Below are 17,791 nucleotides of genomic sequence, written 5' to 3'. Positions count from 1 at the left end.
GGTAATGAAGTCGTGAAAATTAGTGTGATTACATACCATGTTAAATAAGTCGATTTCCTTTTAGATTTGAAGTTATATAATTTTAAAAAATCTCATATTAAAAAAATATAAATTATAATATCAAAACTTTTAATAAAATAAATTAATATATGAAAAAGTACAACTAATCTTTTTTTTTTTTTCTGGTTACAGTTACAAATAATTTTGAATATATCAATACAAAGATGTTTGTGTTAATTGAGGACATATAAAATTGTAAACCAATTAGAGATATTGATTTAACGAGCTCAAATACTTTTAAACAATTTTTTTTTTTGGGTTAAATACTTATTTGGTTATTATATTATATTATTCACTTTCGATCAATTTAATTTTTAAAAAAATAATTTTTATAATTAATTATTTTTATTTTTATTTTGTCATTAATTTTAATACTCGGACTAATGTTATTGTCATAATGATCTTGAAATTGTTAAACGAATTTAAAAACATAAAAAGTTGTTACTAATTTCTTTTAGTTAAGTATAATCGATCATTTAAAAAAACTTATTTTATTAATAAAATCATAAAATTAATTAAAATTTTATTAAAAAAATAAGTTTTAGGTATGCAAATAAACAAAATCAAATTGGAGGTACCATTATATATAAAAAAAAAAAAATAGTACTCATAAGGTCCCGTTTTAAAAATTATATGAATCAATTATGTATTATCTTTTAATTTAGATAAAAATTATTTTAATTCGTATTCAACTTGTAAAATATTATCTATTTTGATTTGAATGTATTACAATTTTATCTTATAAAATATATCTAATAAATTTGAGTTTTAAATTTTAATTTATATAACATATTTTCAGAACATTTCGATTGGAAACACACACGTTCTTACGTCAAAATCCCCTTTATTTAGGTTTGTTTATATAACCAATTTGTTAAAGACCACACTTTTCGGAGACATACTACAACTTCTTGAATGAGTGGAAACATTCTAGTCTTCAACTAGGATCCAAAGCATCTTTATAAGTTAAAAGAGTTTTGGACCAATCAAATATAGTTCAATTATCATGTTAAGTAACTTGAAGCAATTTCCATGTTTCGAGTTTCAACTATTGAAGGGTATAGGGAAAGGAGACTGATGCCAATAGCCTTGCATTCTGTTGATTGAGTGATTTTCAGTTTCAGTTTCAGTGACTGCGGTTCTATTCCTGAAAAACAAGAAAAGGAGACTGGTGCAGTTATTGGGTTGCAAAACCGGGCTTGAAAATTGGTAGCCCAAAAGACAACAATGAAACCCAACCAAATGGTTTCAAAAATCCATTGTGTATTTCAGTTCCAAAAATTTGTGTCTTGACACGAACAAAACCCTATAGATTATTGATGGTTTCTTTTATGTAAATGCTGAAATATTATCAATACATAGTGAAATAAGAATAATTGTCAAGAAAATTACTTCTGAACTTCTATTCCTTCCAGCATTTTTTGTTTACTGCATTTTCTGAAATTGCTTCTAATCTTTTTGATGTTGAGTCCATATCATCAGAGACTTCTTTCTATGAAGGAACCTGGTTGTTAAAATTCAGGCAATATTTCTGTGTCATTTACCAGCATGGACAGTAAGACATTACAAGCCAGTCTTGCGGGACATTTTGAAAATAATAGTTGTGGAAACCGTACCAAACTTTTTATACCCATATATTATTTAAATATGAGATAGAGAGCGATATAATTTTTTTTTCTTTAAGACGTAATATGACAAATAAAATATAATTATAAGATCAAAATCACACCAGAAATTAAAATTTTAAAATTAATTTTTTATCGTGTAGCAGTTAGTAATTCGCACGATCTTATCATATAACACTTAATTTTTATTTATTAATGATCACTCAATCCTATCGTATAACACTTAATTTTTATTGACTGGTGACTACTCTAATCAATTGTGGAGATTCATACTTGTAAGAAATTGTTTGTTTTGACCCAAAAACTTTACAATTTTATCTTATAAAAAATATTTCATAAATTTAAATTTAAATATTTATATATATCACATCATATCTATATGTTCCTCTAACGGAAACTGGGGCATCACAATAGTTAAACCCAATTGAATACATTCAGCACCTGACATGGATATTCCAGGCATGCATTAATTAGTCTTTATTCAAGAATAACCACGCCTAACTCAATTGCACAAATTTTGGTTAGTCATTTTGATTAGTAACCAAACACCTATAGGAAAAGAGAAAGAGAGTAAGATATAAGATATTACAGTCAATCAATCATCTTAACTACAGGTCCTAAAAGTTTATGAGGTGATGATAAGTGATATCCAAAAGTAACAAATGAAGTTGGTTTTACACTTTCTTCTTTTTTTTTTTTTTTTTTTTTTTTGCTTTACATTTGTCAGGATGAAGGTAGATATATAGCTGCAATATGGCCTAACTATGCAAAAGGAGGAAAACCAAAAGCAAACTTCTCAGGTATTTCTATCTCCCTCCCACCATTGTAATAGTCACTACATTTACAGTATGTTGTTCTTCCTTTCTTCTTCTTGTTCTGCCTGCATTTGTATCTGTGAAGAATCCTGGCTCTTTAGGAAGAGGCAAAATTGCTCCCTCATTTGCCAAAATAAAATTTACAGATGACATTATTGGCCTGTCTCTGGGGTAATTTTGAACACATAATAAGCCTACTTTAATACATCTAAGAACTTGAGACTCAATAATGGAATCCTCCAAACATGCATCTACCAGCTCAATGGCCCTGCCTCCATTCCATAGCAACCAAGCCTAGAATAATAATAGTCATTAGAAAAGTTGCAACGAAAGGGAACAAAAGCTGCAAAATCATTCTGTGTACTTACATGTCCCAGTGGGCTACGGTGATGATCAGGATGACAGAAACATCTACTCTTTTGGCCACTTATTATCTCTAGTAGAAGTACACCGAAGCTGAAAACATCAGACTTTGCTGAAAATTTACCATTAACTGCATACTCTGGAGACATATATCCACTGCATGAAAATATCAGGAATAAGTCCTTTGGAACGCTAAAAGGCTATGATCATAGATGAATGAACTTACAATGTTCCAATAACTCTCTTAGTTTCTGATACTTTGTCATTCCCTTCAAAAGTTCTTGCCAAGCAAAAGTCTGAAATTTTGGGGTTCATATCACTATCTAGCAGAATATTGCAAGCTTTGAGATCTCTATGAATGATTTGGAGCTTAGAGTCTTGGTGTAGGTACAGAAGTCCTCTCACAATCTGCATGATAATGTCAAAGCAGTTCGGCCATGTCAATAATGTTTTCCTGTCATGATCTGCACACCAACTCCATGACTTAAATTTTCTCAAAGTTTAGCATTTCAAAAGCTATTTGAGCTTATTGTACTGAAGATTGAGTGATCATATATGTGGAAATTGAATGTATATTGAAAAACTGCTTATCAACAATTATACAAGAATCTTAGGTTTATATACAACTAACTAGGGGTTAAACTAGGAAACTAAATCTTCCTTAATTCTAGGGATACAAATATAAATATACAGATTACAAGATTACAACCAGCTGTAAATAAGTGTTTTCCCACACTCCCCCTCAAGCTGGTGAATAGGTGTTTTTCATTCCCAGCTTGGAAATAATTTCTTGAAATGTTGCACTGCTGAGACCTTTAGTCAACACATCTGCAAGTTGACCCTTGGTTGATACATAAGGTGTACAAATCAACCCACTGTCTAGTTTTTCCTTTATGAAATGTCGGTCTACTTCAATGTGTTTTGTTCTGTCATGTTGCACAGGATTGTGTGCAATGCTTATTGCAGACTTGTTATCACAGTAGAGTCTCATTGGTCCATCCCACTTGATCTTCAAGTCTTCTAGGATAATCTTTAACCATAGTAGTTCACAAATTCCTTGAGCCATTGCTCTGAACTCTGCTTCAGCACTTGATCTTGCCACCACATTCTATTTTTTACTCTTCCAAGTCACAAGATTACCACCTAAGAAAGTGCAGTAGCCTGAGGTAGATCTTCTATCAGTTACTGAACCTGCATAATCAGCATTTGTATATGCTTCTAGAACTAACCCCGAATCTCTCTTGAATAAGATACCTCTCCCAGGATTGGCCTTCAAATAGTGCAATATACGGTAGACAGCCTGTAGGTGCACTTCTTTAGGACTATGCATAAATTGACTTACCACACTCACAGCATATGCTATATCAGGTCTAGTATGTGAGAGATAAATGAGTCTTCCAACTAATCTTTGGTACATCTCTCTATTTACAGCAGCATCTTCATTAGCTTCTCCAATTTTATGATTAGGATCTATAGGAGTATTTGCAGGTTTACATGCAAGCTTCCCAGTTTCCTTTAGAAGATCCATCACATATTTCTGTTGTGAGATAAAAATACCATGCCGTGAGTGAGCTACTTCAATTCCTAGGAAATACTTCAATCTCCCTAGCTCTTTTATCTCAAATTCTCTAGCCAAACACTATTTTTGAGATTCTCTCTCTTTTTCATCATCTTCAGTTACAATTATATCATCAACATACACTAATAGAACTGTGACTCTCCCTGAATCAGAGTGCTTGATAAACAATGTGTGATCTCCTTGACTCTGTTTATATCCCATTGCTAGCATCACTTTGGCAAATCTCCCGAACCAAGCTCTAGGAGACTATTTAAGGCCATATAAAGCCTTTTTTAACCTGCATACTTTGTTTGCTGCTAGATGACCTTCAAATCCCGGTGGAACCTTCATATATATTTCTTCTTCCAAATCACCATGTAAAAAAGCATTCTTTACATCAAATTGTTGAAGATGCCAATTGTAATTTGCAGCTAATGATAACAAAATCCTAACTGTATTCATCTTGGCAACTGGAGCAAAGGTTTCCTGGTAATCCACTCCATAGGTCTGAGTGTAGCCCTTAGCCACTAACCTGGCTTTATACCTTTCAACAGTACCATCTGCCTTGTATTTTACAGTGAAAACCCATTTACACCCCACTGAATTTTTTCCTTTAGGCAACTCTACCAGTTCCCATGTCTGATTTTTCTCTAAGGCCTCAATTTCTATTTTCATGGCTTGCCTCCATTTCTCACTGGATAATGCCTCGGATAATGTAGTTGGAACAGAAATAGTGTTTAGGCTCACAAGAAAATTTTTGTGGGATGGGGAGAATTTTTCAAATGACACAAAATTAGATATTGGGTATAGTGGATGCTTGGTACATTCTCTGGTTCCTTTCCTAATGGCAATAGGCAAATCATAATCACTAGCTATAGTTTTAGGAGATTCATGCTCATTTTGAGAAACAGAGTCAAAAACTGTAGTTACCTCATTTCCAGAGTTAGGATCAGGTTTTTGGACTGGCACTGGTTCAGGATCTGGAACTTTTCTTCTTGAGTACACCTGTAATTCCTTCATAGAATCAAGAACAATATTATCCTTTGTCACATCTTTCGTATTTGGAATGGGTTCAGACTCAAATTCAATGTTTGACTTGGGCTCAGCAGAAACAGGTTTTGACTCATAAGAATTAATGGGTGTAAATGTTGAAGAAGGGGGCAAATCAAGCAAAAAGAAGTCTTTATCCTTATCTTCCATGAATGAAGTCTCCCCCTGAAGATAAGGTTGAGTAAAAAATGGTTTATTTTCTTCAAAAGTGACATCTGCAGACACATAAAATTTTTTGGTAGGAGGATGATAGCACTTATATCCTTTTTGAGTTAAAGAATACCCCACAAAAATACACTTAATCGCTCTTGGATCCAACTTTCCCCTGTTATGACTGTGAACATGAACAAATGATGTACAACCAAATATCCTAGGTGTGAGATTGTTTGTGGTATTGAGGTTGGGATAAAATTGCGAAAGTAGTTCCATAGGAGTTTTAAATCCCAAAACTCTTGAAGGTAACCTATTTATAATGTGTGTGGCAGTGAGAACAGCTTCCCCCCAATAAGATTTAGGTACATTTGCTTGAAAAAGAAAGGCTCTGGTTGTGGCTAATAAATGACTGTTTTTTCTCTCTGCCACTCCATTCTGCTGTGGAGTATTAACACAAGATGACTCATGGATAATCCCCTCTTTTTGAAAATAGATGGATAGACTCTGGTTGAAGTAGTCTTTTGCATTATCAGACCTAAATCTCTTGATTTTTACTCCAAATTGATTTTGGATCATGTTTTGGAAGCTTAAAAACACACTATTCACATCTGATTTGGATTTAAGTAAAAAAACCCAAGAGACCCTAGTACAATCATCTATGAATGAAACAAACCATCTCGCACCAGAAATATTAAGAATTGTAGAGGGACCCCAAATGTCACTATGAATCAAGTAAAAAGGAGTAGAACTTCTTTTGTTACTGATTGGAAAAGACACACGTCTATGTTTTGCAAATTCGCAAATATCACAATGAAAATCTTCAATATTTAATTCTTTAAACAAAGAAGGAAACATGTTTCTCAAGGTTCCAAAAGAAGGATGTCCAAGACGAAAATGATAAAGCCAGATTTTGTCTTTATTGGAAGATTTTTCAGAAAAAAATGACAAAGGTAAACTATTTTTGATACTACTTGTGTTATTTGATGTCTCAAGATAGTATAGTCCATCCTTCTCCTTAGCAAGTCCAATCATCTTCCCGAACTCTGGTCCTGAAATTCACAATAAGAGGGATAAAAAGTTACTTTGCAATTCATATCTCTGGTAAGTTTTTGTATAGATATCAGATTAGTAGACAATCCAGGAACATGAAGAACATTTTTGAGAACAAACGAGGGATTAACTTGAACATCTCATAATCCTGCCACTGTGGTAAGTGAACCATCAGCAACAACAATTTTCTTATTACTAGGACACAGGTTATATGTACTAAACTTTTGTGGGGAATGTGTCATGTGGTCTGTGGCTCCTGAGTCAATGACCCAAGAACTCGTAATAGGCTTAGCCGAGACATTTAATCCATGAGAACCAGAAGCTTTACCTGAATTAGAAACTTTACCCAAAGAACATACCATAGTAGGCTTTTCAAGGATTTTCAATAAGTTTCTCAGCTTTTCAATCTCTTCCCTGTTAAACTCTCTTTGTTTCTGAGACATCTGTAGTACTCCAGTGATTTTTTCAGTTAACATTTTCTCAAATTGGGTGATAGTGATATCTTTCTTTGAAAGGGTTCGGCAATGAAGGCCTAAACAGGATTCGGCAATGATGGCCTAAAAAAAGTCGGCAATGAAGGCCTAAAAAAGTCAGCAATGAAGGCTGAAAATTTTTCTTCCCAAGAAGAGCCTAAAGCTCTGATACCATGTGAAAATTGAATGTATATTGAAAAACTGCTTATCAACAATTATACAAGAATCTTAGGTTTATATACAACTAACTAGGGGTTAAACTAGGAAACTAAATCTTCCTTAATTCTAGGGATACAAATATAAATATACAGATTACAAGATTACAACCAGCTGTAAATAAGTGTTTTCCCACACTCCCCCTCAAGCTGGTGAATAGGTGTTTTTCATTCCCAGCTTGGAAATAATTTCTTGAAATGTATACTATGTAATATGATAGGATGCATGAAAGCTCAAGAAATCAAACCAAAGATAAAATAATCCAAGCTTTTGTTGGGCATATATTCGTAGACCAAAAGCCTTTCTTCTCCCTCTATGCAGCTGCCATAGAGCCCAACAAGATTTCTGTGTTGAAGTTTGGCAATTAAAACTACTTCATTCCAAAACTCTTCAGCACCTTGTCCTGAATTCTTTGACAGCCTCTTGACAACAATTTCTCTTCCTGTTGGAAGGATGCCCTGCAAGTTGCTTAGACAAACATACAACTTACAACTCTTGATTCTTAAGATGCAAAAAGTCGCTGAAACTTTTCTGACGATGGAATGTCAAGAAGTAGTGAGTCATACCTTGTAAACAGGACCAAATCCACCAATTCCAACAAAATTTTATTCAGAGAAACTATTGGTAGCGGTATCAATGGAAGCCAAATCAAACAAAGGCACGTCTACATTGTCCTTGCAGCTTTCTTGGCCTATTCTGACACTTTAGCCTCTAAGTCTAAACGTAATTGAAAGATAGAGATGATGATTTAGTAATGTAAGCTGCATTTAATTACCTCTTTTCCATATTTTGTAGCATAACAGAGCACAAGATAACCATGCCAAGAATGAGTGAAAGCAGTATGGCGATCTTTATTCTTTTCTTATCATTTGAAGTATAGGCTGATCCTGAAACAGACAATTGCAGCAGCAAGACAGGTTCATCGTGTAACTAAAATACAACTTTCCAGTTGAAATTTTAATTAAAAACCAAAAAACAAAATCAACAAGGTCAAACACATATGCTTACCTCTATTCCATTTTTCCCACAGGAGAAGGGAGAACAACATGCCCAAGACATTCATTCCGGAAATGATTGAAACTACTACGACGATCACTACTCGTTTCTTGACATTTGAAGCACCGACTGATCCTTTAAGAGACAATGTGAAGTCTAAACTATAATTTTCTTAAAATAAATTGACCTTCTAATTTTTTTTCAAAAATGCTAAGCCGTAACACAGGAACCTTGGCTAAAGCATTCTTTAGGCCTAACACCATTTTTAAAGATTTTTTTTCCTTACATAAAACAACAGGACAGCAATTCTGTTTGTTTCCACCAGTTAATGTTGCAGGGAAATATTATGATGTAAATTTTCCAATCTTATGTGATGCTTGTGGGTTTTTAAAGCTGATTCAACTTATAATTAAGCAAATGGTTGTGGTTCATGTTGCAACCAGAAACTTCTTATTAGGACCAATGCAATTTTCAGAAGAAATTATGTAACAAAACAATGAAAAAACGACGATAAAAGTTATATTTCTCATAGTTTACATACCTAGTTCTGAAGATGGTACTCTTACATAGATATCATGCCTCATCATTTGTCCTGATAGGTCTTTCATATCAATCAGGTCCCCATACCACATCACGCAACCCTGCTCTTGTTCATCTAATTTCGTGATTGCATAAGCACTACAAGAGCAGTTTTTTAAGCAGTCCACCTCACATTCCTTCAGACTCAAACTCTCATTCAACTTGAACTCTATCAAGTCAGGCAGTTTCATCCCAACAAGTTTTAGAAACACCTCTTCATTTTGGCAATCTGATGACAATTCTTTGACACACTTTGTAGACCAATTGTGGTGTGATTCAGGTCTGAAACCTTTCAGACATTTACAAATTGGTGTCTTGTTGATGCCGCAAATACCATTTGCACCACATTGGCCATACACATCACATTAGTCTCTTGGCGCTAAGTAAGCTGTGGTGCTCCTTTCATTCCATATAACACGCAGGGAAGTACCTGAATGGTTCAAGGTTAATCGTGCAATAATTGGGTTATTGAAAGGCTCGTAACTGTAATAGATTTCATCCCCATTATGCACCAAAGATGGTACAAAAACCAAGTTGGGAGACGAAGGAGTGCCACCAAAGTTAAATTCATCCCATGGTCCACTACGAAACACTTTTGCTGATCCCAAGTAAATAACTAAAGAAGGCAAACCTTGAATGCTGAGTCTGCAAGTAAAGTTTCCTGGAGACGGATCATCATCACTTTTCCAAGCTGTTAAAAACCATTCTGATCCAGTTTTTAAGCTCCTTCCAAGCTTCAGGCCCGGCAACAGCGTATCTGACAGGTAATCAAAGCTCTGCCTCAGATAGATCTCAACAGCAAGTTGCATTGTTTTGTTGTCTTTAACAACAAAGTTTTCAGAATCTAAGAGAAGTGCCACTGGACCTTCTTCTTTTCTAGAGACATTTGAAGACCAAACAGTGCTGTTTGTTCCATCAAAGAGTATCAGTTTTCCATCACTGTTGATGGTTAAAACTCCACGTGCATCAGCAATTGGGCAGTTTCTGTTTGCAACCCTCACAACTGCCCCAGGAATTTTCTTGTAACATATCCCCAGGAATCTGTTCTTTGAGTTGCCAGGAGAGAAAAATCCCAGTTCAAATCTTTGGGATGAAGAAACCAATGTCTCACCATCACTGATGGATTGCACTGGAGTTATCATATCAGCTGCAAATGACAACTTCATGATTGATAAAAACATCAAATGGTATAAAAAAGGGTTTCTCATATCAGAGTTATTCATTTAAGTATTGTTTAATGTTAAGGTGGTTTCAGTATAGAACACAATGATAACAGAACAGGAATTGCCAAGATCTACATGTAAGGAATGGGAATAGAGAGGAGAATTTGGCAGAAATGTTTAGTTCATGTTCCACTTGACCATGTATTCACGTTATTTTACTTGTCAAAAAGAAACAAAATATAAAAATGTACTTGTCAAAGTCTGAATTTCATTAAAACCGTACAAAATTGAAATCCCATGAAAAAAATCCCCTAGAAGTCGATGAGTTTCACGTGTTGGCTGACCCAGTCTGCCACTTTTGTTCCAAGGAGGATTTTAGTTAACTTGGTTAGTGGGTTTTCAGCCTTCAAAAACGAACTATAACTATCTGACCTAACTTTTAGTGTGCTACATTTATCACAATTTATAATTTTTTTTGGACGAATGAAGAATTAAGCTGGATATGGTGACCTTAAAGTCACCCTAAAATCCAAAACAAATGATAAGAGGGAGAAGAGTTTTGGTGAGAAAGCACACATACTAATTTTCATTAAAAGTGAATATATAAACAATACAAAAATAAAGTTTCCAAGTTATTTCCTAATCCAACCACTACAAAGTACATTTGTCCGCCACTAAAATTTTTTTAGTTATATGGATTATATTTTCAACAGTCCATGTCACAAAAATCATCAAAAAAGCTAGTTATATCACTGCATTTAACCGTTTATGATAATTGAGGAAATGTTTGGCTAAAATGGTGACTTGAAGCTGAAGTCAATCGATTGCTGTCCGCTAAATAATATTTCTACATACAGTCTTACAATACCATTCAAGAATAGCTTAAAATGCTATCGAGCCTCAAAGGCTGAAAATGTTACATCATTTACAGAGAAAGTTTCTTGCCTGCTCTTCACCAATTGCAGGTTCCCTATGCTTCTTACATTTAAGAAGGCAGGTTGTTTAGGAGAAAGTAGGATCATACTTTCATTGTTAAGCATTGAGACAACATCAGACGTGGTTGGTCTATCATCTGCACTTTCTTGAACACAAAGCAACCCTAAGTTAATATATCTCATGGCCAAATGCGTCGATACTCCCTCTAGCACTGGATCAATCAACTCCAATCCCTTGTTGCTTATCCACAAATCCCATGCCTTAAACCACAAGAAAAATCGGCTATAAGAACAGGACTTACTGACGTTATTGTGCAAGCGATTGCAATTTTTTTATACATACCAATTCTTTTTTTTTCATTTCAATTAAATGATAAATACGTGAATTTAATATATCTAACTGATCTTGTCATCAAACGTCACAAAATTAAGGAGTTCAGATACTCACATGTCCAAGAAGATGGAGAGAATCAGATTGATAAAATCCAGTGTTCTTCTTGCCACTCAGGATCTCTAGCAATAAGACTCCGAAGCTAAAGACATCGGATTTGATAGAGAAAAGGCCTTCAAGTGCATACTCAGGTGACATATAACCACTGCAAGCAAGTAGTGAAACTTTGTTAGTAAGTGCGTCTCTATGAGTACATATGCATAGTCAAACTCATCCGGGTTTCAGATGACAAGTGTGGAAGTTCAACTAATTGAGAGGTTCCATTTTAATTCTACTTACTAAGTCCCTACAATTCGATTTGTGTTTGCTTGTAACTCATCCCCTCCGAAGATTTTTGCCATTCCAAAATCTGATATTTTCGGATTCATGTTGTTGTCCAACAGTATATTACTAGCCTTCAAATCTCTATGAATAATTCGCAGTCTAGAATATTGATGAAGATAAAGAAGCCCTTGAGCAATTCCTTCAATGATACGAACCCGTGTGTCCCAGTCTAGTAACCTACGCTTGCTTGAATCTGTTTAACATCATAAACATGATGTTAGCCAATAGTCCAATGATCATGGTAAAGAAACGATAATTGACTTCGATATCTAGCAAAATACAAACCAAATAGAAAGAAATCCAAGCTTTTATTAGGCATGTATTCATAAATTAGTATCTTCTCATCCTTCTCGATGCAGCAGCCTAAAAGTCTGACAAGATTCTTGTGTTGGAGCTTGGCTATGACCAATGCTTCATTTTTCAACTCTTCCCATCCTTGTCCAGATCTTTTTGAAAGCCTTTTAACAGCTATCCCATCTCCTTTCAGTAATGTTCCCTGAAATTGGCTTGATTTTATCCCAACACTTCAATCCTAAAGTACGTAAATGACATTTGCTAGCATTGCAAACATGGCAGGGTCAAGTTATTGAAAGAACCAGTAACTAAAGGTTAAAAAGTTCATACCTTGTAGACAGGTCCAAAACCACCCTCCCCAAGCTTATTTGTGGCTGAGAACTTATCTGTTGCTGCAGAAACGCTTGCAAAACTGAACAATGGCAGTTTAACTTCTGGTTTCTTATGTGCTGGAGGCATATTTGCCTCTGTAAGTTCTGTATCATCCGGTTTTAGGCTCATTGCCAAATCAAATTTTAATAAATCCTCCCCTGAAAGTTGTAGAAAAGTGAAGTTATGGCTTCCTTGAATGCTACTCATGTGTCACAGCTTGCTTTTTTTTTTTCAAAAATATACTTTTAAATTTAATTTAACAAAAGATTTAACAATGAAATGCCAAAATTGAAACAATTTGACCAAGAAAACAATTGAAACTACTTCATTGGACAGAGGAAAGTGCTAGAATATGCCAGAGAGAAAGTGTTACGTTTCACTTGGAGCTTTCTTCTAACATAATGAATCAAGAGACACAGCACAAGCATTGACAGAGATATGGTCAGTATGACAATAGTCCACAACTGCATCTTGTTGCCTGTTGTTTGATGCCTATTCATAGTTCCATTTTTTGCGAAAACATCTGCGAAACAAAGTCAAACAGCAGTTATATATACTGTACTACCATATTAGTTATACTATCCAAAAGGTTAGTCTTAAAGAAAGCAGCTCCCTTTCTTTGTCAATCAGGGTTTGACTCTATGAGTAAAATCCTGAATGCATCTGGTCGATGATCAGTGATAGTCAAATTTCCATTGTTCTTACCTACGGTAATCAACTCAGAAGCCGGAAGTTTGAGATAAAAGTTTTTTTCACTAGTGTCATTTATTGCAAGTTGTTTGAGATCAAACAAATTGCTAAACCATGCTAAGCACCCGAGTATGTGATCATAGGAATAAGCTATGCAAGAACAGTCCCTCAAGCAAGCTGAGCGGCATGCTAACGCACTGCTAACATTGAATGCCTTTGGATCACTTGGAAAATCTACAAATTTCATCCAATAAAACCCATAATTCTGGATATGATCACCACTATCGTTGCACTGCAGCAAGTTGGTTTTCCTCACGCAACCCTGATCATATGTATGACGCTCACTCGAAGTATTGCCAGATAAAGGTCTGAAACCTTTCAAACAGCTGCATGGCTTCTGGACAGCCGTGATGTTGCAAACACTGAAAGCTCCACATAGGCGATATGAACACTTGGAAGACTTTAAAGTATGCCAACTTTGGTCATCTTCAGACCAGGACTGTATCTTAAGTTGTCCAAACGCATCCAATAGCATTTGCATAATCCTAGAAGTATCAGGAGAAACCCAAGTAACGTAAAAACGGCCATTCTTATAAATGCTGTAATTTTCAAACTCATGAAAAGAACCAGTCCAGTATGTTTGGGGACCCTGCCAAACGGTCAAATTAACATCAAAATCCATATATTCCGTGGAATACATATATCCCAGGGAGAGGGAGAAAGAACCAGGGGCAGGATCTTCCAGACTTCTCCAGGACACCAACGACCAAGTATTTCCGTATACCTGGTCATATCCGAGATTCATTCCAGACAAAAGAGTGTCGGTAGGATAATCAAAACTTTGCCACAAAACTTCTAAGCTACTTCGGAGTTGCAAGACGAGATTACCTGAATCTAGAAGCGTGGCAAACGTGTTGCTGTTGTTGCTAGTTGTAATGTTTGTTACCTTGTAGGACATTTTACCATCTGAAATCTCAAGCTTTCCTTCAGAGTTGATGGTAAGATTAGAAGAGCTACTCAGGAAGGGATATTCTCTATTTGCCACCCAAACTATTGCCGGCTTGGACACTTTTTGCCATATTCCAAGATAGTAATTGGAGGTCTTTCCCGGAGAAAAAAAGCCAAGTTCGAATTTCCCATTCGATGATATAATGGTCTTTGGATTGGTGATTGTTTGGCCTTGAAAAATTGTATCAGTGCCATTTGTGGACTGCAAGGAATGAAATAAGATAACCAGCAAGCTAACAAGAGGAGCAAACCAACCTCTCATCATTTACAGATGATTTCCAGTGATCAGATTGAGAATCGTATAAATGGATTTCTGGGATTAAAGTATCCATTCAAGTCATCTCTAAGTCAATCCTATTTGCGAGTCAGTTTAGAGAACTTTGTTCTTTAGCTTTTGGTCAAGTCGTCGTCGTAGAGAAGAGAAAGGCAATACATCTAATTATGTAATACCGGTATAAAAAAAAAAAAAAAAAAAGACTATTTCATAGGCCTTTTTAAGTGGAGGAACTTTTTAATAAAGAATGAAAAATGCATAAGATTTACTGATAAATAATTCAAACTTTTAATAAGATTAACATATTCTAGCTGTTTGGCTAAATCCAAACAAAAGAAAATGCTTATTTCTCCTCTCTTCTTATATAAAGCAAACAAGTTGAAGGTTTTTAGCAAAAGTCAAGATCAAAATCTACAAGGAGAATTGTCTTTCAAAAGTGACTAAATAACCTATTTCAATTTTGAAGAAATAATTTTTTATTATTGAGTCTCGGAGCTTAACTTATAATGTAGAAACTTAAAAATATTAAAAATCTATTATCACTCTTCAAGATTGATTTCAGCAAATCAATTAGACTTTAATTAGTTCATAATGAAATGTTAATATAGTTTTATAATGTGATTTTATGGTTGTAAAAATAGAAAACAGAAATTGGATGGGGTTAAAAAGAAAAAAAAATTATGTTTCATATAAACTCTTATGTTTACGGTGGTAGACTAAAACAAAATTCTATATTAAGAGATAAAATATTATTATAATTATTAATACCGTTGGAAAGCTTATTTAATTTACCTTCCAACGAAACAAACGGAAGTCGATTCTGAATTTTCTATTAAGAGTTGTTTAATTTTTACTTAAAGATGTATAGGCTGTCTGACAACAGCAATAGAAAGAAATTACGAAAATTCTCTTAATTTTTATACAATAAATTATAAATAGGGAATTCTAAATGCACCCCATTGAATGCTATATACACCCTACTTCTATATACACCCAAATTCAAAACTCATTTTCCTATTTCTGTTAAATATACCCCACCTCTCACTTTGACCTTTTTCCATTCATACCATTTCTCTCTTCTTCTATATTCACTTCCTTACATCGAGCTTCTCGAAAATAAATATGCAAGAAGTTTTTAAGCTTCTCAAAAATGAATATCTGAGAAGCTTTAAAGATTCTCGAATATCCAAAGCTTCTCGAATATCCATTTCAAAAAGCTTTAAAGCCTTTCGAATATTTATTTTTGAGAAGTTTCAAGGTTTTTCGGATGTCCATTTTCGAGAAGTCTTTAGTTTTTCCAAAATAGATATCTAAGAAGAGTTGAGACTTCTCTGATATCTATATCCGAGAAGTTTGAAGTTCTTGGTTTTCTAGGCAAGACAAATCCACTGATAGAGAACTTTAATCTTTCGACCAACAAGCAAGGTCCATTCAATAACGTTTGCAACATTTTTGCAATTTTGACAGATGTGCATTCAAGAGGAATTGCTAAGTGTGAAGAGGCACTTGTGCAAATTGGCTACTGTATTATGTGCGATGAAATATAACTACCTCATCTTGCATGGTGCAATAGCCGCTTGCAAGAGTGCTTATCACAATTAGTGATTTCTTTTCAAATGCACGTTTGTTAGAATTGGATAAACATTACGAACATTATTTATCAAATAGTACTTGGTTGAAAGATTAGAAATTTTTATTGTCGAATTTATACATCCCATATGTTGGAGTTGATGGTATTTTTTAGTGGCCCCAATATTAGAGATTCTGATTTTCTTGTTATCAAAAGTTTATAATTAAATATAATTTTAAAAAATTTTATGTATTCTCGAAATCAAATTTCTAAGACTTATATTGTCTTCTCCGAAATCCATTTCTAAGAAAACAATATAAGTCTCGAAAATAGATTTATGAAAGATGTGTTTTGTTCTCAATAATTAATTTCTGAGAATTATGATGCTTTCTAGGATATGGATTTTCAAGAACACAATATAACACTAAGAAATTGATTTACAAGACATACAAGATGGTTTTTTGGAGAATAAGCTATTAAGGGTATTTTTATCATTTACTAAAAGTTAAAATTGGCATTTGGTATGTGGGTATTTTTGGAAGAAAATTTTGGGGGTGTATAAAGATATTTTGATGGTGTATTTAGAACACCACATTATGAATTGAGCAACATACATATTTGAAAGGGTTATTAAATCTATTTTTCAACAAAATAACCAGAACCAAAGTCTGAGTCTCCAATGAATAAATATCTCATTTTTACTAGAAGATATATATGTTATTGGTAGTAGAATATGACATGGATTGCAAGCATTATTATAATTAATCTACAAGGAATTACGAGGTGGACCATATGTGATTAGAAAGCTTATCAAGTCTAGTTTCGAAGACATTAAAAATATCTTAAGTTTGAGTTATATATCTTAAAATATGGTCATTTTAATGAAATGAGCATAGGCTACCATCATTAGTCAGTTAAGTTAACTCTTGTATAATTTAGTTATTTTAGTTTAAATAGCCTCAAAAATGGTTGATTAATTTCTGATATGTTGAAATGACCTTGAATAGGCCATTAATTATTTTGAGGAAAAAAACTAAGTGATGGATCGAAAGGATGTATGTAGAATCTCACACACTTTACTTATTTTCGAACTTATGTATATATGTATATTCTAAATGAGTAAAAGTTTATTTCTTTTATTTCAATATATGAAAATAATATCAAGCATTTGATTATTTTATATTTTGCTATATAAATGATGAATCATACTTATGAATGAAATGATAAATTGATTTATACTTAAAGAATGATTTTTTTATAATTACGAATTTACATTCTTGGGAAGTTGGATCATTGACACTAGAACTAGTTCTATGGTCATGACTAACAGGTTATAGTAGTTAGCATAAGGCCATGATTAACGAGTTATAATAGTTCGAAATGATCATGAGAATGAAATTGTTGATATAGTCATTGTCACGGGTTATAACAATGATTGTAGCTAATGATGAATTAATGATAATGATGATTTATAATAATGAATTTATGATTTTAAAGATTAATCCATAATTTGTATGAAACATGTACTTGACCATGATTCATGATTTGTAATTGATGAAATGTTTTGATATAATATCAATTCTTTGAATGTTTATTTAAATGTTTGAAAGCATAATTTGAATGAGATGTTTATGAATGAATTATATATATGTATAAAACTTGATTCGGGAAAGTGTGTGAGTCTATATTTGATGAGCTATGGTTTGTTTATTCCCCTTTTACTTTCCTTTACATATGATCAAAATGATAAGTTTGTTTAGTCTTGTGAGAAG

At 33.8% G+C, this 17,791-nt stretch overlaps 1 protein-coding gene and 1 pseudogene across 4 annotated transcripts; both read right to left on the bottom strand.

Moving 5' to 3' along the window:
• Positions 1-2,406: 2,406 nt before the first annotated feature.
• On the bottom strand, positions 2,407-10,311 carry LOC111276163 (G-type lectin S-receptor-like serine/threonine-protein kinase At4g27290; annotated as a pseudogene). Its single transcript, XR_016333750.1, has 7 exons — positions 8,901-10,311; positions 8,372-8,494; positions 7,930-8,054; positions 7,611-7,821; positions 3,090-3,327; positions 2,869-3,019; positions 2,407-2,794 (listed from the first exon to the last, which is right to left on the bottom strand). The product of XR_016333750.1 is annotated as a G-type lectin S-receptor-like serine/threonine-protein kinase At4g27290 (transcript).
• Positions 10,312-10,829: 518 nt separating this feature from the next.
• Positions 10,830-14,525, bottom strand: LOC111276169 (putative G-type lectin S-receptor-like serine/threonine-protein kinase At1g61610). Of its 3 annotated transcripts, XM_089754678.1 has the most exons (8): positions 14,056-14,515; positions 13,183-13,951; positions 12,851-13,000; positions 12,436-12,635; positions 12,097-12,307; positions 11,767-12,004; positions 11,485-11,632; positions 10,830-11,297 (listed from the first exon to the last, which is right to left on the bottom strand). In XM_089754678.1, the coding sequence occupies exons 2-8, from the start codon at positions 13,865-13,867 to the stop codon at positions 10,992-10,994; spliced, it is 1,938 nt and encodes a 645-aa protein (XP_089610804.1). In that variant the 5' UTR covers positions 13,868-13,951; positions 14,056-14,515; the 3' UTR covers positions 10,830-10,991. The 3 variants fall into 3 exon arrangements, with proteins under 3 accessions (XP_089610804.1, XP_089610802.1, XP_089610803.1); XM_089754676.1 differs by having other exon boundaries at positions 13,183-14,518; XM_089754677.1 differs by lacking the exon at positions 10,830-11,297 and having other exon boundaries at positions 11,487-11,632; positions 11,778-12,004; positions 13,183-14,525.
• Positions 14,526-17,791: the final 3,266 nt, after the last annotated feature.

Source organism: Durio zibethinus, chromosome 25 (assembly GCF_047325235.1).
Source record: "Durio zibethinus cultivar Kanyao isolate XHJ-2024 chromosome 25, ASM4732523v1, whole genome shotgun sequence".
NCBI classification, from domain to species: domain Eukaryota; kingdom Viridiplantae; phylum Streptophyta; class Magnoliopsida; order Malvales; family Malvaceae; genus Durio; species Durio zibethinus.
Note: the sequence above shows the minus strand (reverse complement) of the source record. Positions and strands in the feature narration are given on the sequence as shown.